Source organism: Physeter macrocephalus, chromosome 19, assembly GCF_002837175.3.
Source record: "Physeter macrocephalus isolate SW-GA chromosome 19, ASM283717v5, whole genome shotgun sequence".
NCBI lineage: Eukaryota > Metazoa > Chordata > Mammalia > Artiodactyla > Physeteridae > Physeter > Physeter macrocephalus.
This window is the reverse complement of record NC_041232.1, coordinates 2,133,001-2,159,192: the sequence shown is the minus strand read 5'-3', so window position 1 is coordinate 2,159,192 and position 26,192 is coordinate 2,133,001. Positions and strand designations below refer to the sequence as shown.

The 26,192-nt window shown below is 47.7% G+C and overlaps 2 protein-coding genes across 2 annotated transcripts in view; both read left to right on the top strand.

Moving 5' to 3' along the window:
- MAPK1 (mitogen-activated protein kinase 1) overlaps positions 1-25,205 on the top strand; it is a 99,352-nt gene extending 74,147 nt beyond the window's left edge. The window contains exons 5-9 of the mRNA XM_024120474.3: positions 4,662-4,776; positions 5,042-5,173; positions 14,826-14,935; positions 16,988-17,113; positions 21,557-25,205. Coding sequence (XP_023976242.1) covers positions 4,662-4,776; positions 5,042-5,173; positions 14,826-14,935; positions 16,988-17,104 — 474 coding nt within the window. The 3' untranslated portion in view covers positions 17,105-17,113; positions 21,557-25,205. The remainder of the gene's footprint in view (positions 1-4,661; positions 4,777-5,041; positions 5,174-14,825; positions 14,936-16,987; positions 17,114-21,556) is intronic.
- Positions 25,206-25,339: 134 nt separating this feature from the next.
- The window catches only part of YPEL1 (yippee like 1), a 5,112-nt gene continuing 4,259 nt past the window's right edge, over positions 25,340-26,192 (top strand). The window contains exon 1 of the mRNA XM_055080672.1: positions 25,340-25,345. Within this exon, the coding sequence (XP_054936647.1) occupies positions 25,340-25,345 (6 nt within the window). The remainder of the gene's footprint in view (positions 25,346-26,192) is intronic.

Genomic DNA, 26,192 nt, shown 5'->3' with positions numbered 1-26,192 from the left:
TTTTGTGAGGAAACGGAATTTGTTTAAAGCAGTTAGTTATTCTTGATATCATACCTGTGTTTAGTTTAGCTATGGAAGTAAAATTCCATTAAAATAAATTCCATTGTAAAGAAAGATTTGGTGTAACATGTTTCAAAGGAGAAAATGTTGTGTTGATTCTCTCATAATTCTGTATGACAATCCCACACAACAGGTTCTTGCTGTGTACAGACGGGCCACGTGACAGCCGCTCCACGCCAGAGGCACCCGTGTGTGCAGCAGTGCCTGCCAGCTGGAAGGAAAGCTGTCCTTTGCGTCCTGGGGCCTTGTGGTCTTACAGCATCCGTCCCCACTTGAGCCGTTGCCCTGTCTTCACTTCTTGGCCACCCTCCAGGGGGAAGTAGCCAGGAGGGTGGCCTCTGTTTTTGCAGAGTTAACTATAGTCAAAACTGAGTTTGAATCCTTTTTTATTTATAGCACCTCTAGCCTGAGAATGTTACTTCTAGCAATGTATTCAGGATTTTCTTTTTTATTGATTTAGAACATTTTCACACTCACAGAAGAGAGTCCAGTGAACACCCATATTCCTCCCCTTACAGCACCAGCTGTTGACATCTCTGCCTCCGTCTCTCTCCCCTGTCTCTTCTCTCTTCCCTTGTGTCAAACGCTCTGACACTTCACCAACATAAACCAGCACTGCACACCTCGACATATGCAAGGAGTTCACTAATACTCCCGAAAAGGCGGTGTGCTTCCCCACAGCCGCGGTACGCTGCGAGCGCCTGTGACGGCCGGCGCTCATTCAGTGCCATCCCAGTTGTGTGTGTGTCCCCCATCTGGGACAGTCCTCCTGCCTTCCTGGCTTCTCTGTGACATGAAATACTTGGCAGAGCACAGAGGTGGTGTTGTGCCCAGCGGGTCTCTTTCTGAATTCTTGGGACTGGCTCCTCCTGATTAGGTTTAGGTCACACTTTTCTGGCACAAACCCCACAGAGTCTTGGAAGCCATGTGTGTGGCTCCTCTGATTCCTGGCAGCCTTTCCCCCAGGGGTGCACCCTTGAGGACCATTGTCTCCATTGCAAAACGTGATTTTCTAAATTGATTGTTCCTTTTACATCGATGAGCTGGCATTCATCTGTGAAGAAGAGGTTTCCGCCTTTTCTCTTTCTCTTCCTCTGACCCCTGTCTTTGTTTTGAAAACATGATTATGGACTCGTGGTGGCTGTGGGGGTTTTTTGTTTGTTTGCTGTCCATTATCTTCTTTTTTTTATATATATACTCATTTTCCCAGCTTTGGCCAGCTAGAGCGTTCTTTGTATGTGTATTTGTAACATTTCATTTTGATAGAATTTTCAATTCGCAGAAACATTGCAAGAAAAGAAAAGGCAGGGTTTCTCAAACATTCTGTTCTCAAGACTCCTTTAATGTCTGAATGTCTAAAACTTTATCCAAGACCCCAAGCAGTTTTTGTTCATGTGGGTTTTATCAATCAATATTTACTATATAGAAATTAAAACTGAAACTTTTTTTTTTTTTGGCTGTGTTGGGTCTGTTGCTGTGTGCAGGCTTTCTCTAGTGGCGATCAGGGGCTACTCTTCATTGTGGTGCACGGGATTCTCATTGCAGTGGCTTCTCTTGTGGAGAACAGGCTCTAGGGCACATGGGCTCCGTAGTTGTAGCTTCCCAGACCAGGGCTCGAACCCATGTCCCCTGCATTGGCAGGCAGATTTTTAACTGCTGAGCCACCAGTTTGGAGCCCCAAAACTGAAACTTTTTAAAGTATTTATTAATTTTTAAATTAATTTTAAAATAAATATTAAAAAGTTAGATAGTTCTTATTTTAAAAATGTTTATTTTCCACAACAAAAACATTTTAGTGAGAAGAGTGGTGTTCTCATCTTTGCAAATCTCTTCAGCATCTGGCTTGATTTGAACACTGCTGGATTCTCACCTGGTTCTGCATTCAGTCTGTCAAATATGTTGTTTTGATGAAGTTAGTGAAGAGTTAGTGAAGAGTCTTCGCATGAAGCTCAGAAAGGGAGAGTTAGTAATCTTTTCAGCTACTCTTGGCTCATCACTGATACCACACCAAAACCCAGCAGAGGAAAGGCTAATTGCCACGTGAAATCTGAAACCATGGCATCCATTGCTCTTCCTGACACCAACACCGATGCGTGATTCTGAAACACAGGGCATTAGGGAAGCACGGTTCACTGTTGTCACATTTCACGTGTAATATCCTATAATGACATGTAACCTCTAGAAAAATCTCCTGTACACATGTGAGAGAATGAGTGAAGAGGAAAACAAAATCACAGTCGTATTAAAGCAGAGGGAAGCCGCCTCACAGAGCTGCTGGCTGGAACTGTCCACCCTTCACCTCAGATGCACACTCACCAGCTCTTTGTGTTTTGTCCCGTTTGCTTTTTCATTCTCTCTCTGTGTGCTTGTTTTTGTGAGTCATTTGAGAATGGATTGTAGATGTTCACCTTTAGCACTAAGCATTTCACCGTGTGTGTCCTTAGAACAGTAGTTTGAATGTTCCCTGAGGACATTTGGTTGTGTTTAGACATTTTTGGTTCTCACAACCAGTAGGGGAGGTGCTGCCAGCATCGAGCAGTGAGAGGTCAGAGCAGTGACGAGCACCCTGAGGTGCGCAGGCCGGCCCCCCAACAAAGATTTGTCCAGCCCAGAGCGGCAGCAGTGGAGGTGAGAAAGAAGGGTGTTCTCTCACGTGACTGTAGTACAGTAATCAAAAGTGGGAAAATTAACACTGATCCAATAGTAATGCCCCGTTTATATTCAGATTTTGGATATTGTCCCAATAATAACCTTTATAGCTTTTCTCAATATGTGTGCAAGGCTCACACGTGCATTGTTACTTTAGTCGCCTTTAATCTGAAATAGTTCCTCAGCCTTTCTCGACCTTGATGTTTTTGAAGGGTGCGGGTCAGCTACTTGTAGCACGTGCCTCAGTTTTGTGTCATGCATTTTGGGCATGAATACCACAGAAAGAGTGTTTTCTTCTCAGCATATCATCTGTCATATCAGGAGGCACACCTGGTTTGTGTCGGTATCGGTGAAGTTCTTGTTGATCTTTTGGTTAAGATGGTGTCCTCCAGGTCTCCACCATCATTATGGTTATAGTTACTGTTAATTATAGTAATAATAATTACCACGTTGGACTTCCCTGGTGGCACAGTGGTTAAGAATCTGCCTGCCAATGCAGGGGACACAGCTTCGATCCCTGGTCCGGGAAGATCCCACATGCCACAGAGCAGCTAAGCCTATGCGCCACAACCACTGAGCCTGCTCTCTAGAGCCCGTTGTGCCTAGAGCCCGTGCGCCGCAACAAGAGAAGCCACTGCAATGAGAAGCCCACGCACGGCAACAAAGAGTAACCCCCACTCGCTGCAACTAGAGAAAGCCTGCGTGCAGCAACGCCATAAATAAATGAATCAATCAATCAATCTACTAGGAAATTGTGGGAAGATAACTTTAAATCTCTGTAATTTATTGAAGAGAATTGTTTTGAAATTCAACCCATTTTATCAGAGCTGTAGATCTGATCATTAATTTTTTGATTTTCAAAAAATACTTTGCTATGTTTCCATAAACTTTAATATTTGAATAAATTTTTTTCCCTCTAGCTGTTCTCCACATTTCTTCTTCTATTTATCACTATACCTAAGCATTCTCCATAAAACTCAACTTATATAGTAACATGTCTTTTTTTTTACTGTTGTATATGATAATTCTTCCATGTCTTTTCACCGAATTCCTTTAAAAGAAAAAATATACCTGAAAAATGAATAGAAAAAGGAGATAAGCAATAGGGATCAGTGAGACATGATAGAGCCGGCACGTGCTTCTTTTTGGCAGAGATCATGGGTAATTGTTGTGTTTTGTTTTTAATGATTTTCAAAATGGATAAAGATATTCTGGAAATGTAGCAATGCCCCCCCCCTTTTATAATTATTTATTTTTATTTTTTGGCTGCTTTGGGCCTTCGTTGCTGCGCGTGGGCTTTCTGTAGTTGCGGCAAGTGGGGGCTACTCTTTGTTGCAGTGCACGGGCTTCTCATTGTGGTGGCTTCTCTTGTTGCGGAGCATGGGCTCTAGGTGCCCGGGCTTCAGTAGTTGTGGCTTGCGGGCTCTAGAGTGCAGGCTCAGTAGTTGTGGCGCACAGGCTTAGTTGATCTGTGGCATGTGGGATCTTCCCGGACCAGGGCTCAAACCCGTGTCCCCTGCCTTGGCAGGCGGATTCTTAACCACTGCACCACCAGGGAAGTCCAGGTTTCCAAAATGAGTAAGTGGGCCACAAATGTCCTAAAGCAGTCAGTGGTTGTCTCTACTTTTTTCTTTTTCCAGCTTCAGCTTACAAGGATTCTGATTCTTTCTCTCAAATCATTTGAAAAAAGGAATGAAGTATACTGCAGAAATTCTAACTTAATAACGAGTTAATCAACTTTGAAGAGAGAAATAAAATCAAGCAATCTGGGTTGTTTAGTGTCTTATAAGAAAGCCAAATGATATTTGTCTCTCCATGGTCTCTTATTTCTGAATTATAGAGCCAGAGGAGAAGCTGACACTCCAGCAGCCCTGTACCTGTCATGCAGAAAGGTCTCGTTGTGTCATGGAACAGCAGAGGTCATTCTACATCTTCTCTCCTTTCCACTGCAGGGCTACACCAAGTCCATTGATATTTGGTCTGTAGGCTGCATCCTGGCAGAGATGCTCTCTAACAGGCCCATCTTCCCGGGGAAGCATTACCTCGACCAGCTGAACCACATTCTGGGTAAGGTTCGTGAGCATTCTGGGGACCCACTGTGTACATCAGAGTACCCTCAGGAAATTAAGAAGAGTTCCAGCAACTCTTCAAACTGATGGACATGAGCTTTTTTTTAATCTTCCTTGATTTAAAACATTAAGGACTTTGTAAAAAGCATTGGGAGGTAGTGAGAAAACATTGAATGTCAGTGCCCATTCCGCCCCACTGCTGATGGTGTACAGTTGGTTTACCTTGGTCTTGATAATTAACAGCTGATTATTTTATCTGATAGGTATTCTTGGATCCCCATCCCAGGAAGACCTGAATTGTATAATAAATTTAAAAGCTAGAAACTATTTGCTTTCTCTTCCGCACAAAAATAAGGTGCCATGGAACAGGCTGTTCCCAAATGCTGACTCCAAAGGTAAATGTGATTTCATTGATTATTTTTCTTAGGCTTAGCTTTTATTTGTTTCTTTGTCTTATTCATTAAAGCAGTAGGTCACTATTCTGTGGCTGTTGGATAATGCCCTATTTGGTGCTCGCTCTTCATTGCTTTCTTCCCTCTTATTTAGGAGCAGTGGCCATAGGGTAAGGGAGTCTGGAGGTGACTATTTAGTTTTACACGTTTTAGTTTCTTTGCTACTTTTTAACTTGGATTAAGTTCAATTTTTTTAAGGTCGTCTTGTCATTTGATCATTTTGAAAGTCAGGTTTATCACAGAATAATTCACATAGGGTAAAATTCACCCTTTTTAGTTGTGCAGGTCTTTGAATTTTAACAAACGTATGCAGTCCTGTAACTTCACCACAGTCAAGTTTTGGAGCATTCCCATTGTCCCCAAAAGTTGCCTCGTGCCCCTTCGTAGTCAGTTCCCTCGTGCCCCTTCGTAGTCAGTTCCCTCGCGCCCCTTCGTAGTCAGTTCCCTCGCCTAGTCCCTGGCAATCGACATCTGATCTAGTTCCTGTCCCTATGGCTTTACCTTTTCCAGAATGTCATAAAATTGCAATTATGTAATATGTAGCCTTTTATGTCTGGATTCTTCCACTCAGCAGAATGCATTTCAGATTTAGATTTATCTGTACTGGTGCCTATGGCAGTCTCCTCAACAAATGGTGCTGGAACAATTAGACATTTGTGTGCAAAAAATAAGTAACATGGACCTAAATAGAAGGACTAAAGCTATTAAGCTTTGAGAAAAAACCAGGATAGAATCTTCATGGCCTTAGGTTGGGTGAAGCTATCTTAGATATGTTCCAAGAGCATGTTCCATGAAAGAGAAAGGTCATACATTCGATTTTAGTCTTTGATATCTTATAAGTTAATTTTGTGTAATAATTATATTATCCTTCATTCCTGCTTAACATGTACCTGTTAAATATATTAGGCAGCTATTTTTTTTAACTTTATACTGTCATAAAAGTGTGGTAGGCAGAATAATGACCCCATGCCCAAAGATGTCTGTGTCCTAATTCCCAGAAGCTGAATCCATGTTAGGTTACATGACAGAGAGGGGTAAGGTTACTTGTCAGCTAACTTTAAGGTGGGGAGATTAGCATGGGTTGTCCAGGTGAGCCTGGTGTCATCAGAGGGGTCCTTAGAGTGGAAGGAAGAGGTCAGAGGAGGGAACCCAAGAACAGCTTGCTGACATGTTGGTGCAGTGATTTTACAATATTTACATCCAGTCTGCTATTGACTGAATTTTAAAGTCTCTGATATAAAGGTAGTATATGATTATGGTAGACAGTTTGGACGTATAGAAAAAGTAAGTCAGAGAATAAGAAATAGTCTTAATTATCAGAATCCCAAAATAACCTTTAATGTTTGCTCTACCAAAGTGTGCACAGCTTCTACCTATTTATAGTTATATAATGTATTCTAGTTGCAGAATTTTCAAAATTAGAACTTCCCATGCCTTGCACGTGTTACTGATTAGATTGGCTTGTGTGCTGTATCATCCATCCCAAGTATGTTACCTAGATCTGATTTCCTGAGTTGCCTTTTTTAAGAGGTGTGTACATAACAAAACTGTATAATTAAGACCTTACAATAAACAGAACTCTTGGGCTTTTCTCCTGTTTGTTTCCTCACTCTTTTCTCTAGTTAGTCATAATTTGCATCAAATTATTTGAGGGTTTTTTTAGCTTATTTTCCTTATGTTAAGGTCATGAACTTTGAGATTGGTTCGTTCAGGTAATAATTAACCCCACTAAAATCCAGTTAAATTTGAATTGTAGGTATTGCGTGAATATAATGAAAAAGCGGGGAAGAACTATACATAGAATCAAGTGGAAAGATTGAGTTTAGTGCTGAAATGGGCATAAAACATCATGTGTCCAGAGCACATGCTTTGCAGCCAGACCTCCCTGGTTCAGTCCGCAGCCCAGCCGCTTACCAGCTGAGCATCCTTTGGACAAACTACTTAACCTCTCTGGGCCTCTGTTTTCCCATTTATAAAATGTTAGTACCTGCATCACAGGGTTGTGTGAATGTCTATACTACTGGTATTGGTAGGACTAGGTTCTGAGATCTCAAGACAAAGTTTTTCATTTATATATCTTGGGTCCTTTCTATGTAGTTATAAAGAATGGGTACATAACGTTCCCTTGTGGGTGGCCTGTAGTGTCTTTCACAACCTCATATTGGACATTGACATTCACGTCAGTTATCTGTTGCTGTGCAACAAACCCCTCCACAACTCCAGGCCTTCAGATCACCCCATATGATGCTGCACACCTGAAAGTTAGAAACAGTTCAGTCAAACCAAACCAAACCATAATTAGGTTAATGTGGCACCCTGTGAAATGAGATATAGAAGAGGATCTTACTAAAATTGACCCTTATTACCAAAAATTTTAAAAACCCGACCAGCACATATTTGTTCTAAAGCCCACGGGGCTGGGTGCAGCTGGGTGGGTCTGCTTGACTCACCTCATGCTGCATGGCCTAAGGGTGCCTCACAGAACCTAGCACCCCATTGGCTCTCATCCTACAGTGGACCAGACTGGGCCTCTCATGCTGGCAACAGCATTCCAAAAGAACCAGAGCAGGAGCTGCAAGGTCTCTCCTGGCCGAGTCTCAGAAATGGACATTTCTGCCACAGTCTGTTGGTCAGAGCACATCACAAGGTCAGGCCTGACTCAAGAGGGGGAGAAATGAATCCACCCCTTCGTGGGAGGAGCTGCAAAGAAATGGGGACCATATTTATCTGCCACCAGGTTGCTCCTAGTTTCTTACTACAGCATTGGTAAATGTATTCATTTAATAAATAGATGGGTGTCTATTCTAAGGCCCTGGACATAAAACAGCAATAAGACAGATTTAAGAACCTGCATGCAGGTAGCTAATAGTTTAGATTTGCATGAAAATAACAGGAAGAAATGAATGAAAGACCTCGGGGATCTCAAGAAATTAAAACTTTCAAGCTGAAACACTAGCGCTTTTAAGTCTGGTTAATAGTATTGGGTTGGCCAAAATGTTTGTTCAGATTTTTCCATAAGATCTTAATGGAAAACCTGAGTGAACTCAAATAGTTCACAGAAAAGGAAATGTAAATGTCTCTTAAATTTAGGAAAAGGAACTCGTTATTTATTATATGAGTTACGAACATTGAAAGGTCAGTAATTCCATTTTTTTCCCACTCATCACAGTAGCAAGAATCACAGAGTTTGATAGCCCACTGTGTGGTCAAGGCTGTGGGGAAGGGGTTCTTCTCAGAGGCAGCTAGTGGAGTGTGAATCCATGGAGTCTCTCTGAAAGGCAGCTTGGCAGTTCTGTCACATGTCTTTTGTTCCAGCAATTCTGGGTATTGCACTTTGGGATTTGCCAACCAAAGTGACATTTTAATTTGTTTTTCTTTAATTAGGAGTGAGGTTGAATATTTTTTCACATGTTTGTTGGATATTTCTGACTGCTGAGTCCCTTGAACCAGTAGTATTGTAGATTTTTCTTCAAAGGAATCTAGCTTAGGATTTTCTCCAAAATTACTCCCGTGAGGGAGGAAGAAATGATTATTCTTCAGCAGATGGTACTGGGCTAGTTGAACAGCTATTTGGAAGAAAATCAGTTTAAATCACTATTCACACATCAAAGTGAATTCCAAAACAATTGATCAAATACTTTTTAAAAAATCATACTATTAAAAACTAACAATATTTAGAGCATTCAGTATTTTTCTGATCTCTGCGTGGGGAAAGAATATCTTCCTAAGCTTTAAAAACAAACCAAGATGGCTCAGTGGATAAGAATCTGCCTGCCAGTGCAGCGGGGACGCGGGGTCGATCCCTGGTCCGGGAAGATCCCACATGCCGCGGAGCAACTAAGCCTGTGCGCTGCAACTACTGAGGCTGCGCTCTAGAACCTGCATGCTGCAACTACTGAAGCCCACGCACCTAGAGCCCGTGTTCCACAACAAGAGAAGCCACCGCAAGGAGAAGCCTGCACACCGCAATGAAGAGTAGCCCCCACTCGCCACAACTAGAGAAAGCCAGTGTGCGGCAGCGAAGACCCAATGCAGCCAAAAATTAATTAATTAATTAATTTTTTTTAAAAAAACAAAAAACCAAAAAGACAAACATAAATGAAAGGTAGTAGATTTAAAAGTTTAAAATTTAAACTAGATTAGACCAGGTGTGGACAAATAGGTATAATTTGTTTTAGATTGAATAACATTTAAAGAATCCCTGTCCTGTTTTGTTGATGGCCACACACACACATGGTTTTTGGGTCCTGTGCTCTGCGATTGGCCTGAGTGCAGACTTGTGACCTCACTTTTTCACATTTTCCTCATCTCAAAATTGGGGCAAGTTTTACCCACCTCAGGGTAATTGGGAAGGTTGAGAGCTAAGAACATTAGGGAGGGTTAAGAACAGTAGTTCTTAATGTTAGACTTCTTGTTAATGTTATTAGTGTTTAAAGAGCAGAGAGAAATCTAAGACATCAGTGGATAAATACATGAGCAAAGGACAAGAACACACAACTTCCATGAAGAGGTACTGAGCCGAGGGGTCACTGGGAGGAGCCAGTTGGGAGTTAGCAGTTGAGAGTTTAGTCTGGGCCGTGTTAAATTGTTAGAAGCGGCTTCCCTGGTGGCACAGTGGTTAAGAATCTGCCTGCCAATGCAGGAGACACGAGTTCAAGCCCTGCTCCAGGAAATTCCCACATGCCGCGGAGCAGCTGAGCCTGTGCGTCAAAACTACTGAGCCTGTGCTCTAGAGCCTGCGAGCCACAACTACTGAGCCTGTGTGCCACAACTACTGAAGCCTGCCTGCCTAGAGCCTGTGCTCCGCAACAAGAGAAGCCACCACGGTGAGAAACCCACATGGAGCAATGAAGACCCAACGCAGCCAAGAATAAATTTTTAAAAAAATTGTTAGAAACAATGTCAGCGCTAACTGTTCATTGTTCATGGATCAGAATCAACTGATACATCTACTCAAAGGAGTATTATATCAAGTCCCTAAAAGTGATTTTTACAAAATTTTTGTAGCATGGGAAAATACTAACGAGCAGTGTTGACTGAGGAAATAACACAGCCTTTGTTATGTGTAATATGATCTCAACTGTGTGAAAGAAGATGCACCGGGAAATTCTATAAAACGTGTCCAGAGATGAGCAGTGGTTCCCACTGAGCGATGGGGCTGTGGGCGTGGGGTGAGTCGTCACAGACTGGAGGGTCGGCTCTTTGAGGCCTTCTCCATCCACTTCATGAGAACCCACTGGGACTGGCCTCGGCCCGAAGAAGGACTTCACCGGCTCTCGGAACCGACAGGCCCAGCAGGGCTTGGATTCCGGGCGTAGCCGCTTTGACCACAATCTGGACTTTGTCATTCAGCGTTGCCTTCCTCTGTTCCATCTTTCTTGTTAACCAGCCTCTTTTCTCGTGGTGACATCATGGCCACCAGCATCTCCAGGCTCACGCTGACCTGTTTCCTGATAGTTTTAGCCCAGGTGTGGGGCTGACGCTCACTGCCTCTGTGTCCACACCCTTGACAGTCATTGTGGCCAAGAGAACCCGGTGAATGTGGCTGAGCTGGTGTCACCGCTCCCACGGGCAAGCGTGAGAGCTCCCCCATGGCAAGTGCAGCTCCGTGTGGTTAGAGGGCAGGGGACACCGGTGTGCAAAGCCAGCAGACGGCTGTGAGCGCGTGAAGAAAGATGAGGAATTCTGTTCTCTCGGTCCCACTTTTGTTTTTTGTTTTTTGGAGGTTTTTTTTGGTCATGCCATGCGGCATGCGGGATTTTAGTTCCCTGACCAGGGGTCAAACTGCTACCTCCTGCAGTGGAAGAGCGTAGTATTAACCACTGGACTGCCAGGGAATTCCCCTATTTTTTGAAATTTTAAAAAATGCCGTTTTTGTGAGAAGTTTGTGTCCATTTCTCAGATAACCTGGTATTTGAAAAGCTTCCAGACTTTATTACTGCTCCTGTAAATGCATATACGTATATATGTTCTCAATGGGATAATAAGCTGTATTCTATTTCATTACCTCCAGAGAGTCTCTGTATACAGAGAGTGAGAGTCCTGAGCTGACAGTAGATTTAGGAATTTTTTAATAGATGGCATTTGAAATCCTGGAAGAGGCTGGGGAGGTGAAAGTGAGATGTGTAAGGAGCTGGACAAGAATCTTCCCTGGGCAGTGCGGGAGGGATGGGGACTCTCGCAACCTGTAGAGGAGATGGACACAGATAATGCCTTGTGAGAATGTGGCCGAGTTCAGCACCTCCACGTGGCACAGAGGCCTCTAGTTCAGGTCATGGGTGACCACATAAGAGGAGTGGGAACATGAAGACAGAAAGGACTGGGCCAGGTGAGGGCAGCAGGGGGAGCCACAGCAAGGAGGATCGGCTTTGGGTGGGGAGAGGGTCCCCTCTTCCACAGAAGGATGCATGTGGATCTGATGGAGGGATGTCCAGGAAGGTCACCCCTGGGGATCTTGATTTTCTCAGAAGGATGTGCTGAGAGGAATGAGGGCCTGTGGGCAGGAAGGGCATGATCCACCCATGTGAGTAGAGAAGGGCTGACCGGGGCTTTGCCTGAGCTCTTGGGGACCATGATAAGATTAAAGATCTTGAGTTTTTGTGGCTCAGCAGTTCTTGGTAGTGTGCTCCTTAGACCTCTAATGTCCCCAAGATCCTTCCAGGGGGGTAGTGAGGTGAAAACTCCTTTCATGACGACACTGAGGCATCCTGCACTCTGTCCCTTGTGCTGCCATGTGTGCTCAGTGCAGGGCAAGGCGGCAGTGCCAGCCTCCCAGCTAAAACCAGGGCAGCTGCATGTGAGGTGCCCTTGGTGAAGCAGCACAGAGAACCCGCTTTGTTGTGTCCTGTCCTTTGTGCCAGTCTTTTTAGTGCTCCATGTGACAGCGCGGGGTAAGTGCACGCAGAACACATCTGCCATGTACTGAGTGCAGTGGTTTCCTCAAAGGATGGTGCTGTGCAGTTGTTTGAATTGTGAGTTGAATTAGCTGCTTTTTAATAATTGATCCTCAGTAGTTTTCAAGAGCAGGGCTCTGAGATTAGAAAGTTTGAGAAGCACTGTTGCGGTGGCACAGTCTGCACAGGTGGCCTTTTTCTCTGGCCCTGCTCAGAAATTCGAGCTGAGGATGGAAGTGACAGATGGCAACCTTGATCTGGGATCAGAGTGTTGCTGGGTAGGTGAGATGGCCCCAAAGCAGTGCTGCCAGCCGGTGACCCGCCCTAGGACCTGGAAGGAAAAGTGACTGATGAGCCGGAAGGGTGGGGTCATGTTGCTGCACACCCCGCGGAGTTAGAGGGGAGGTGTGGGCTCATGGCTGCCACCAGGGAGAGTCAGGATCGTGGTCAGATGTCATCCTGGCCTAGAAGGGGCTTCAGTCTTTTAGGGGAAATAAAATCTGCATCCAAGGAAGCATATGCACAGCCAGCGTGATTCATACGTCGGAGTGGTGCCAGTGGGATGCTGAGCATGTGGGAGGAGGGAGGCCGGGCTCTCTGACTGTGGGAGCAGCACCTGCCAGCTGCTTCCCATCTCCCCCCTCTCCTCCTGTAGCTGCGAGCAGTGCAGAAATAGCACTGCAGTCAAAAGAGGCTGGAGAGCCAGTCAGTTTTCAAGTAGCAAAAAAAAAAAAGCTCTTTTCTTTTGAAATTGTTGCCTAGGATTGAACTTGAAGGAACTGAAAGGTCTGTTTTAGGAGTGTGTCAGCTGCAGAGCATCCAGTTGCCTTGGAGTGCATCCCTCCTTAATATCAACAAGACTTGGAATTTAAAAATAATGCTGTTAGACTCTTGACTGTGGCTGGGCCCTCGGCTTCTCCTGACATGGACGGAGGTTATCTCATCTCAAGGCAGTCTTTGGGGAAATGTCTGTGAGCTCTAGGGGAGGGGGGCAGGAGCGGGAAATGAGGTCGGTTTTAGTACCTGTGTTAGGTATGGTAGGGCTCTGAGGCCCAGCAGGTGTGTTCGCCCGTCTACCAGTTTGAAAACGTACTATTTGTAGAAATTTATTATGTGGGCTTTAAAAAAACGTACTGGTTTTCACACTTCACTTTATGGACATGAAAGAAGTCCTTTATTGTGTGGAATTTCTCATCATGTCCAACACACAGTGTACCACATCGATGATCTCCTGATTGAAGGTGAGTAGGGGTGGTGTGCAAGGATGTGCACGTGGGGGCCCCGACCTTGGGCAGTGGGGCACCCCACCCACCCGCTCTCTCCCGGCGACTTCCTGGCCGGCCACTGGCTGCTCTCCATCGGGGAGCACATTTCCTAGTGACTACAGTGATTTTCCATCACCGTTCTTTATCCTAGAGCTTAGAGTCGGGTGCTCATTTGCAGATGGACGAGGTTGATAACCTAATAAGAAACTATCACCGTGAGTAACAAGGCTTCATTAAGTAGATGCCAGTGCTTTTGTTTTTGTTAGTGTCAATACATTTTCTAAAAATGTGTGTTCTTAATAATTACCTAGTAGTTTTTAGATTTATTTCTTGGAGCCCTTGGATTTCTCAGGGGTGTCTCAGGGCTGCGAGCACCACTGGTCTGAGCATTGTTAAATAAAAGGAGACAGTTTTAAAAGAAGCCCTCTTGGGCTTCCCTGGTGGCGCAGTGATTGAGAGTCCGCCTGCCGGTGCAGGGGACACGGGTTCGTGCCCCGGTCCGGGAAGATCCCACATGCCGCGGAGCGGCTGGGCCCATGAGCCATGGCCGCTGAGCCTGCGCGTCCGGAGCTTGTGCTCCACAACGGGAGAGGCCACAGCGGTGAGAGGCCCGCATACCGCAAAAAAAAAAAAAAAAGCCCTCTTTGTTACCTCTTTACCAGAATAGTGATGGCTTTTCTAGCATATATTCTCCCTCATTGAAACCTACTTCTGACACTAAATACAGGAAGTATTTTGTCACATGACCCTTAACCCTGGTCCCAGCCACTGTCAGCCGTGCCACTTGGCTGTCCTTGCGGCCTGAGGTGGTGCCTAGACACTCTGCAGAGACCCCAGGGCAGGCTGCTCATTGGCCACCGCCTCCGGCTTGTTCCTATTGGCCCTGCACTTGCTGCCTTGCTGCACTGTCGACATGAAAGAGGTGGTCAGGGCTGAACTGCCGGCCAGGTCGAGAGAATACTTGTAGTTTGGGGCCTTGGAGAAAGACGCCAGGCTGCAGAGCAGGCCAGGGGGCCTGTGCTTTACACATGCCTCTCAGCCAGGACCTGGAAGGAGGAGGCTGAAACCACATGGGAGGCAGTGACCATTGCAGAAGTGACTTTGGAGTTGACTTAAGAGCAGTACATACATAAAACCTCTGCTTTTGACCCTGCAAGCAGAGCCATGATTTAGGACAAGGCCAGGCTTTGGGGGCAGACTTGGGCTTGAATCCTGACCACTATGTGGAGCCTTTGCTGAGCACATCACCTTCCTGAGTCTGGGTCTCTACTAGCAGGTGCTCAGACTCCAGCTCAGAGATGGAACAGGCACCCCTGGGTGGCGGGGGCTCCTTTAGCTCGGTTGTTTTGTGGGTCAGTGGGCTTAAACAGGAAGACGAGAGAGTATTTCATTGACTGTTTCTTTGGCTTCTCACGTCTGCAAAACCTTTCTTTGTAGCTCTGGATTTACTGGACAAGATGTTGACATTCAACCCTCATAAGAGGATTGAGGTGGAACAGGCTCTGGCCCACCCGTACCTGGAGCAGTACTACGACCCAAGTGATGAGGTGAGAGCCTGCACCCGCCCGGCTGAGTGGCCCTGCCATCTTGTGCCTGAGACTAGTGCTGTCCCCACAGCCTGAAACCCCCTTCCTCTAGGTCCCCTGCACAGGGCGGGGCTGGGGAAGTGGAGGGGGAGGGGAGCACAGGCAGGGAAGGGATCCCAGGACTGTGGTCACAGCCTGTGGCAGGAAGAGACATGGAACCGCCCTGCGGGTGGAGGGGAGGAGGGGGCAGGTCAGCCAGGACAGTCCCACCAGAGCTTGGTGGCTTTGTGCCTGCCTCCCTGTGTGCCTCCCTAGAGACACGAGAGCCTGTCGTGATGAGGAATGCTGGTCGCAGAGGTGCGTGTGCGAGTCTCCAGTGCACACTGGGCATCCAGGTGAAGGTGCTGCATGTCGGGCATCTTCTGTCCAAAAGTCCCCGTTCCTTGGCTCTTTGGTTCCTCTGGGGGCTCACTTTTTTTTTTTTTTTTTTTGCGTTACGCGGGCCTCTCCCAGACAGACCATCCCGGGACAAACCACTGTTGTGGTCTCTCCTGTTGCGGAGCACAGGCTCCGGACGTGCAGGCTCAGCGGCCATGGCTCACGGGCCCAGCCGCTCCGCGGCATGTGGGATCCTCCCGGACTGGGGCACGAACCCGTGTCCCCTGCATCGGCAGGCGGACTCTCAACCACTGTGCCACCAGGGAAGCCCCTGGGGGCTCACTTTTAACTTTGTTCTCCGGAGGATAATGAAGGAAGGTGCAGTAGGAACCAGAAATATGGATCTTTCTAGTTCAGGCTCAAATGCATAGACAGTAAGCCTTCACACTCCTGTTTTTAAAAAAGGGAGAACCAAGAGGAGTGTATTAAAGGGGAAATGGAAGAGGAAAGGAAGAACTAACTACAAAGGTAGAAAGCAGTTACATGAAAAAGAGAAAGGAAATCAAACAGAGGAAGCATTTATCAGTCAGCTTCCCCTTCCACAGCCTTTCCCGGAAATAGTTGACACGACCTCCGTGGTACATAAAAGGGCAGCAGCTGAGAACATGGGACCTGGGGCTCTTACTGCCCTGTGAGCTGGCGGTTTCCTAAGCCCCACGTCCTACTTTCAGGCTGGGGTGGTACCCCACACCCCAAGGGGGCCAGGTGGATTAGAAGGGTGGCATGTGCAGGGTCCCGTACGTCGAGCCCTCCTTCAGGGAGGGGAGCTGCTTGTTTTTCTCTTTTTCCCCTTTCAAGAGGCCAGGGCCTAGCGCAGAGTTTGGGGTGCACGTTTCCTTCCCCTTAATACCTGGTGTGAAAGTGACATGGATAAGGTCTGGGGTGCCTGGTAACAGCTGTATCGTCATCAGGTTCTGTAACATTGCATTCGTTTGGAGGGGGTTGCTTACAAATCAAAATATTAACTGACTAATTACATCTTTTATCATTGAGGTTTTTTGATATGAATAGACAGTATTAGCTTTTTAGTTATTTATAGAGAGAGTATACTAAAAAAAAGCGAAAACTTGCAGAAAAATACAAGAAAGATCACTTTGTAGTTCTGTTATGCCGTTATCATTATTAAAATTTTGGAGTGTTTCCTTCTCAGTCTAATATTTCTATGTCTAAATTTTAAAAATAAAGTAGAGTTCATTCTATTTAACACAAATATGGGCATTTTGCCATGATTTTCACCTTCCTTGTGGCTTCATTTTTTAATGGCTCCATAATATTTCTTCATATAAAGATAACCGTAATGGATGTAATCAAATGCATTTATTCAAGTATTGAGGGTCCTGATTGTGTACACATACTACCACCAGCAGCAGCCCTCCCATCACAACAGATTCCTGTGGCTCCCATGTGCATGCAGTGCCTGAAGACATTGGAGAATCATGTGGGGACGCTCCCTCTCACTGGTTCAGGGCTCTCGGAAGGTGCACTTCCGCGACTGGGGCGCAGCACAGGGTTGCTCATCACAGGTGCCAGTTCTGCCGTCTCAGTTCCAGAGCCTGAGCCGTGGTCTTTCTGTGGAGCAGTGAATGACTGCCTCAACCACAACCACTTTTGTCTAAACATTGTTTTCTTTTCAAGCCAATCGCCGAAGCACCGTTCAAGTTTGACATGGAATTGGATGACTTGCCCAAGGAAAAGCTCAAAGAACTCATTTTTGAAGAGACCGCGAGATTCCAGCCAGGATACAGATCTTAAATTTCTCAGGTACCTGGAGCTTTAACCATATAGTAAATCCTAGCAGAGGAGACAGGTGTAAAAAGTGTTCAAAAAGAGGAAACACAAATCTCAATCTTAGAGAATATATGGAACGGGAGAGAGAGTGGGGCTTGTTGTGTTAGAACTCTGTAGAAATGAGCAGTGAGGTAAAGAATTACGACCAAGGGTTGAGGCACCTGCTGGGGAAATGCTTTGGACAGACCAGCCCGGGACAGCTGGATGGCCGGGCAGTGGGGTCTGCAGACAGGTGACCGAGAGGACTCTGGGCAGGGTTATGAAGTGGGGGGTTCTGCAGCGGTGGGCATTGGGGGTTCTCAGCTGGATCTTAAATCCATTCTCTCCTGCCTAGGCCTTTTTATTTATTTTCACATACTGGGGTCAGGCTGAGGGTTGATCTGAGGTTGCCTGTGTTGGGCAGCGTCCAGGCTTGAGATTAGAAGCTGCTTGAGGTATTTCACACAGAGGGTGTGTGATCAGTCAGGAGGCTGTGGAAGGGCTGGAGAACAAGAGGGGGGCAGTGGGGCTTCCTGCAGACGGGGGTCTGTAGGGGCTGAGGGGAAGCGATGTGAGCCAGCATCTGTCTGGTCAGCAGCCCGGGAGAGTGCCGGGCCCCTGCCGGAACTGCAGCTGTTAGAGCATCACCATTGTTGAGGAGGGTCAGGAGCCCGACTGCCACTGACCCAGGGACCTCAGGGGCCTGAGTCACCACCACCCTCCAGTACCTCTGAAACCCAGGACCACCCCTCCTGAAGAGCCATGTGTCACTAGAGGCAGAAGAAAGAAGGCTTTTCCTCTCAGTGCCTAATTGGCAGTCCCACCAGAAGCAGCTGCCAAGGACAGGCAGCGGTGCTAAGGCAGGGTCCCAGCCCCAGAGCTCAGAGCAGGGGACAGGGAAGGGCAGAAGGGGGGCCACAAGCAGATGCGATCAGCTCACCTACTCACAGAGCCACCAGGGCCGGACTGGGGCAGAGGAGAGGGTGGGAGAGGAGCTTCCAGACCTGGGGCTCAGACTGGGGTGTGGTCGGGAGAAGCAGTGACTGCAGGGGAGTGAGGGGAGCAGAGCCCGAAAGACCCCGATTCCCTAACCAAGCAAGGGAGGGGGACTGGCAGGCCCTTGCTGGGACACACTGGAGGCCAGACTCCAAGCCTGAGCACATGTGCCCCCAGCAGCCAACCTTCATGAAGTGTCTGAGCAGGAAGGGGAGATGCCGCAGAGGACAGGGAGGCCAGTCCAGTGGGGTTGGAAGGGTTCATCTATCCACACCTCACATCGGGACAATCTCTTGAAGAATTTGTTGCACACAAGGCACTGTGCGGTCATTCACCGACAGAAGGAAAGCGGCCCCTGGGACCCAGCTGTTTTCACCCCTTCCTGGCCTCTCTGCCTGCATTCACGGTGGGGGGATTGTCTCTGCCAGGGGCCTGCTCTCCCGTCTCCGTGTCCGTGCCAGGTCGGCCTGGCTGCGTTGGGTGAATAAGCTTTTGTTTGGCTCTTTACAGATTAGGCCACTGACCCCTGGCCTGGAAGGTGGAGCTGAGCAACTTTCTGCACGGTCCCTTCCATGGGTTGCTTTCCTGTGTGTTCGTGGCCCCTGATTTCCCTGCCTTCTGGTTTCAGGGCATACATGCTGTGTGCTCACCCCAGTGAGCAGAACAGACAGGACTGAACGTGGCCGAGGAGCACGTAGCTTGAGAGGGGAGAAAGACACAGACCATCATGCACATCTTTGGTGTAGAACATCTAGGGGTGATGGAGCTATCAGTTTGTCATTGTTCATTTAATCCCCATCACGTACTTCTTAGTGCTGGGTAGGAGGGAACGGATGGGTAAGACCCAGGCTTTGCTTTCTAGCAGCCTGATGGCAGGACCCGGGGAGTCAGGCCCAGCATTGTGGTGCTGCAGCAGGGGAGGGTTCGGCCCCAAAGATGCAGAGCACCGAGAGGGGGCGCCCCGCTGGTGGGGAGGGGCCCGCCTCTCCTCACAGGTGGTCTTAGGTCCTGAAGTGTCAGGGCAGCTGACACTGGGCAGTCTGGGTGGCGGGACCTCAGCAGCAACTTGTGGGGTGGCTGGTCAGGCAGCAGGCGCAGGGGAGTGTGACAGTGACCAGGGTCCTGGGCTGCAGGACAAGGCTGCTGACTGGATGCCTACTGGAGGCCATTAGCACACGGGGACCGAGCCCACCCAGGGCCCACCCCAGCTCTGAGTATCCAGGGTTGGGGCCTGTCACCAGTGGAGGCGGTGGCAGGGGGGTTGCTCTGTGTTTAGTTCACTTCCTCCAGGCACACAGAAGGCACAGAATGTGCTGGTAGCCTGATTTTTTTCCCAAACGTTTTTTAAATGACAATTTTCACCTATTCTGAGAAGTTGAGGGTTTTACAGTAGACACTCATATTACCACCACCGCGATCCTATGATTAACGCTTTATTATACTTTCTTTGCCTTCTCACGTATCTGTCCATCCATTCCTCCATCTACATCCATCTTGTTTTTTTCTATGCATTTCAAAGGAAATTTCCAACATCTAGACTGACTTACAATTTAGTCATCTAGGATAGAAGAGTGAGTGCAGAGGAGGGTGGGGCGGGGGCGTTGTTAAGCTCTGGGCCAGGTTCTTTCACAGACATTGCCTTTTGATGATCACAGCAGCGTTCTCTGAGGTCAGCACACAGCCCAGGTTTACGATTGACGAAACTGAAGGAGTGTGTTTAAGCATTTTGCTCAAGATTATACATCGGTGGCAAAACTAGGCAGAGAGTCCAGGTCCTTTAGACCTGGACTCAGAAATCTTTTTTCACCTAGATTTGCTCCCCAGGGAGATGGAGGGACCGTGGGTGTGAGTTCCCAGTCTGCAGTGAGGGCAGAACCGCGCAGAGGAGAGCCTGGAGGTGACGGTGCTGTGACACACGGGGCCACCTGGGAAACATGCTCACACAGCTTTGGGGGCTTTGCTGGAGGGGACAGCAGGGACTGCTCCAGAGGACACCCTAGGTGTCCCCTGCTCGCTGATGTTCTTAGTGGCGGCTCTGAGTGATTGTAAAGGGTCAAAGTGTGTTCATTATATTTTGTTTAAGGGGCTCTATTTTAGAAATGTTTTCACTGGAAAGGTAAAAAGGTGTAAGTGGTTAATACGTTGTGACAAGTCTCCGATTCCTCCGGCCTCGGGTCAGCCTCATCCTTACAGACCATCTCCTTACCTGCTCCCCCGAGAAGCTGGGGAAGAGGAGGTGGTGCCTGCCTTTCTTCCTCCTCTGCCCATCACTGGACTCTCTCGGGGGGTTGGGGGGGCACTGATTACTAGGGGCATTAACCTCTTGGTTCCCTTTGGTTTCATTAAAGATAAAAGCATTTAGGGCAGTTTTAGTTTTCTGCCAGCTGCTGGGTGTGGCTGCAGTTCATGGTGGCACGCCTCTAGGAGGAGGTCACTTCTTGTCCCCGAGCCCGTCTCCCCGAGCAGCAGACAAGGACTGTCCACCTGGCAGTGTCTGTGAGCCACATGACGCCTGCCAGTGGGCGTTTAACAGGCCACGTCTCCAGGGGAAGGAAGGTCTGCTTTGCTCGCATCCTGACGCACTCGATTACCCTCCTGCTGTCTCCACGCAGCTTCATCGTGAGACAGAGAACGTGCACTTCTCCTCTCCAGGATGGTCCTCAAGGTGGAGGGAATTCCCCTGTCCACCCGCGCCCCACCCCCAGCTGTCTGTGCTCACAGCTGAGAACTGCTAGTCTGTAAACGGGTGGAGTAGATTTAACCCAGAATATAATTTCCTCAAGTAAAATAGAGATGTTAGGAGAGTGATGGGGGACCTCGGGGGCCTCCTGAGGGATCCTCGGGCATCTGCAGGGCCAGGGGGGCCTCGCGGGACAGCAGCCATTGGATCCCCTCCTGCCCTTCCAGGGTCCAGGCCCACCAGCTTCACGCTTCCTACCAGCACTTGGTTGTGCTTGTAGTGCTTAGTCACAGAAATCTTGAGCATTAAAAACAACACACTTTCTGCCTCCTGTGTGGTTGATTCTGACCTACCTCCTCATCCAGAGAGAGAGACGTGCTGAGAAGAGGAGGCAGAAGCGTTTTCCACTTCACACGTGTTTACAAAGATTCTCAGACTCTGGTTTGGACCGTTGGTTAATAAATGGCATCTGGGGAATACTGACGCCGGCCTGGCTGTGAGCGAGCGTGCGTGTCTCCCCGAGTGTTCTGGAAACATCCTCTGTGAAACGTCTGAGAGGAGGTGCCCTGGGTCGGGGGGTGGAGGCAAGCCCACCCTTGAGGAGCCTCGGGTGTAACTCATGCCACGTGGTTCTGAGGGAAATGACCTTTTCTGCAGGAGTGTTTTTCTTTTTCACTCTTCCGTTTTCCTAGCACTGCTGCTGCTGCTTTTCCCACGTGGTTCACCCTTAGCTCACAGTCGGTCTGTCTGTTTCCCAACAGGACACGGGCTCTGAGGACGGGCCACGCGCAGGCATCCCTGTTCTTCCTCCCAGCTCCTGACCCTGGGCCCGTCTCCAGCCTGTCTCGGCGTGTTCACCTGACTCCTTTGAGCCGTTCGGAGGGGCAGTTTCTGGTAGTTGTGGCTTTTATGCTTTCAAAGAATTCCTTCAGTCCAGAGAACTGTTCCTGGCACCCCTGTGTGTGTCGCCCTCCGGTGACCTGTGGCAGTATGTACTTCAGGGCACCTACTGCTCACCTTGCTTTAGTCACTAATCGCTTTCTGGTTTGAAAGATGCAGTGGTTCCACCCTCCCTAGTCCTCCCTCCCAATGCCCTGCTGACCCCACCCTCACTGTCGGTCACTGCATCTCACCTTCCGGGAGGGTGGCCGCTGCTCGGGCACTTTAAGGCAGTGACGGCCCCTCTTTGCACTCCTCTCCCACCTTGCCGGGGCCCCTGCAGCTCGTGCTCCTGCCCCTGGACCCTGTGGGTGCTCGTCAGCACCTCTCCTCATGTTAATCCCTAACAGGTGTAAGGTATATGTACTGCTTGCCCAGCTTTTAGAAAATTCAGTCCTTTTTCTAAATAAAAGGAAGAAGTCCTGCATCGGGCAGTTCCACTTGTACCATTTACAGGGGCACACTTGCCAAAATGTGTTATATGCAGTTCTGGGTGTTCGCAAGACTTATGCAAAAAGATATAAAGTGGCAGCTTCTCTCGGGATTTGGTGAGAGGTGCACGAGGTCATGCAGGCTGCCCAGATGGCGTGGGGCTGAGCTCCACGCCCAGTGGGCACAGGTGCCACGGGCGCTGTAGCCACGCTCGACGCCTGAGGGTCTAGCGGAGAGGAACACTGCATCTTTCAGTGAGAAAGTGTACACTTCCTTTTCCTCCTACAGCATGTCAGCATCTCAAGTTCATTTTCAACCTACGATATAACAGTTTGTAATAAAGCCTCCGTGAGCTCACAACTGGAGCACTGTTCTGTCGTCAAGTGCTCGCTCACGTCTCTGATGTCACCGAGCTCAGGCCGTCAGGAGCAGCTAGCCCTAGGTCCTGCGTGCGTGGAGCCCTAGCCCCTGCCCTCCTGAGCCCTCTAGTGTTTGTTCCTGCCGCCGCACCCTGTGGTGTGGACTCGGTGTTCTGTCCCCTTGCGGTGCCTCCTCTTGACTCCCCCACTGCTCTCTGTGGTGAGAAATCTGCCTTGTTCAATAATTACTGTACCCTCGCATGACTGTTACAGCTTTCTGTGCGGAGATGACTGTCCAAGTGCCACATGCCTATGATTGAAACAAAAAATCTATTGTTACCTCTGAGTTGTGTTCCACGGAAAATGCTATCCAGCAGATCACTTAGGAAAAATAATTCTATTTTTAGCTTTTCATTTCTCAGCTGTCCTTTTTTTCTTGTTTGATTTTTGACAGCAATGGAGAATGGGTTATATAAAGACTGCCTGCTAATATGAACAGCAATGCACTTGTAATTCATGAAAATAAATGTACATCTTCTATCTTCATATTCATGTTAAGATTCGGTGTTGTTTTCCTCTGGATTAGCGGGTCCAAATGGACAGTCAGGCTCAGTCTGTGCTTTAGAACAGAAAGGCTTGCAGGCCTCCCCTTCCCACCAGGCACTGCCCGAACACTTTGCTTTATGTCAGGTGATTTAGAAAGCATTTCTGGAGAGTTCTTTTTTCCTTCCACACAGCAGAGAATCAATTCTGACATGTTCGTTTCTTCAGATCATAGGTCTACAGTGTTCTGTCAGGCTCTGATGAAGCAGCCCAAATGTCTCAGGTTGGATTCTCTGATTCTTTCTAAACAGGGCCGGCCTGTGTCCCAGTTGAGTGCTGGGAAGGGCTCCACCCCACAACCCCCAGCCCAGCGTGCTGGTGCTCACACCTCACGGGCCAGAGCAGGTGTCTGACTCATCAGAAATAAAAACTACGTCTAGGTTTTTGCCCTGAGATACGTGATTTTTCACCTCCATGCACAGAGCTGCCTTGTGAAGGTCCACACAGCATTGAAAAGATACAGAGATTTGACTGTTCCTCGATACATTTTTAAAGGAGCATTGATAGTTTTATTGCTGTTGTTTCTTTGTACTTTTTAAATGGAATGTTAGCAGTATTATGAGGTTAACCTGCAGTCCTCTAACTAGAAGGAAAGCCATAGCCTCGGTTACTAATGCCTGGGGACTCTAGGCTCGTTCCCCTCCCCCTCACCGGTACCATGGAGTCAGGTGGGCATGAAACCACTAACTGCGTCCTAGAGTCCCTGAAGCCACAGGTTGTGTGCTTTTTACTAATCATGCCAAACTTGGTTTAACAGGTCAGGGAATTGTCTTAACCAAGGTACCTGTGAAAAGTACTAGCTGTTAGGTGTGAAAGACTCATCATTTGGATCTTCCACCTCTAAAAATGTACAGGTTAGGTCATCTAAATTCATGCTGGTGATCCCGAACGCCTCCATTACTGCTCCGCGCAGATAAGTTTCAGACTGATGGCTTTTTTGGTGTCTAAAATGTAAGCAAAAAATTCCTGTCGAAACATTCCAGTCCTTTCACTTAGTATGAAACAAAATACCTAGCAAGCCAGCGGGATGGACTTGAGAGAACTCAGGACGACTGTGCAGATACAGCCTTCAAAGCTGGTAGAGACGCGCATACCGTGGACGTGAGGGTAGAAGATCACTGCGTTGGTGCGCGGTGTGTTCACGTGACTCCTGCTACTGCAGGCACAGCGACGGGTGTGGCGGGGCCACAGTGGTTGGTGGCTGTCCCTGACGCAGACAGGTATACTGCCTACAACAAGCCGACTACCAGTCACACGCAGACCATTCAGAGGAGACTGACCTTTATTTGCTTACGTGTTAATACAGTTTTTAAATTGGTAATTTTTCTATAGTATGGTAATAGTATGTTAATACACATACATATGCACACATGCTTTGGGTCCTTCCATAATACTTTTATATTTGTAAATCAATGTTTTGGAGCAATCCCAAGTTTAAGGGAAATATTTTTGTAAATGTAGTGGTTTTGAAAATCTGAGCAGTCCTTTTGCTTATACGTTTTAAAGCATTTGTGCTTTAAAATTGTCGTGCTGGTGTTTGAAATATGATCCCCTAGTACAGATGAGAGGCGTGTCCCAGCAGAGTAAACACGCGGTCTCCCTCACTGCGGCCAGCTTGGCATCATGGGTCAGAGACGGGAAATCCAGAGGGATGCTATAGGCTTGCACCAGCTTCCCTGAAGCTCGTGGCCTTTTCTGTGCTGTTTATCCATGTAGAGCACTCAAGATCTGAAACTGCTTTGTTATCTGCTTTGTACTGTTGGTGCCTTCTTGGTATTGTACCCCAAAACTCTGCATAGATTATTTAGTATAATGGTAAGTTAAAAACAAATGTTAAAGGAAGATTTTATTAAGAATCTGAATGTTTATTCATTATATTGTTACAACTTAACATTTATTTGTGGTATTTGTGATTTGGTTAATCTGTATAAAAATTGTAAGTAGAAAGGTTTATATTTCATCTTAATTCTTTTGATGTTGTAAACGTACTTTTTAAAAGATGGATTATTTGACTGTTTATGGCACCTAACTTGTAAAAAAACAAAAAGTACAAAAAAATTAGAATCATTAAATTGTGTCCGTGTTACCAAAATAACATAGTATTGTGCATGTCTAGTTTAACTGGAATTTCATACGTGAAGATACGGAGTCACCTGGTCCTTTACGTTTCCCAAGCAAGTGTGTCTTCTGGTTTGACTTTGCTCGTAGTACATGGCGGTAGTACCGTCAGCTGGTGCTCTGGAGGCACTGGAGTCCTAGTCTGTCCAGAGTGGTCTTCAGACCTTTGGCCGTAGGGGGAGAAGGCGGTGCCACGTGCATCTCCTCTCATCTCCCTGAACTTCAGCGACCCCGCTGCTGGGCAGGTGTCACTGGCTGCCTCTTTTCAGACCAAGAAATCATGACCACGGGAGGGACTTGGACATTTGGTTTCTGTCACGGTTGGGCATCGTGCGGTGGCTTATTTACGAGAAAAGATACCAGCAGTGTCCACGGTGAGACAGCAGGAGCTCGGCTCTGGGCCTCGGACCCGCAGCTGCACCGTGGAGCCGGCACGCTCACCTTGAGCACGGTGAAGGTTATATACAGATACTTCAAGTGCCTAGCGTAGTACCTCCAAGCAAGCGGTAAATCTTCCTAAATGCTTTTTTATTTCTTTAAGTTTTGTTGTGAGGCAGCACGACAGTGTCTGCTAAGCAAACTATTTTCTGTTCAGCTGAGAGGAAAACTGCCCCAAACGTTCTTCAGGCAAATGAGCGGATCCCACCTGAACTGGGAGTTTCTGAGGGGTGTTTGAAGCACTGGTATTGCATTTGCTTTCCCTGGAGAGATGAACACTCTTTGCTGTTGTGCCAGTCCTTTAGACAACGATTCAAATGATCCTCCTGTTAGTGGACACAGGAGTCTGATAACCCTATGTCCCCCACTTTAATCATGAGCCCCCGGCCTTAGCAGCAGTGCAGCCATTCTGGTTGGCACTGTAGATGGCATCTCGGCTGGCCCTGTTCACTGTGTTCAGTCAGAACCAGAGCATCCAGGGCTGACCGTGACTGCAGAGCAGGTGGAG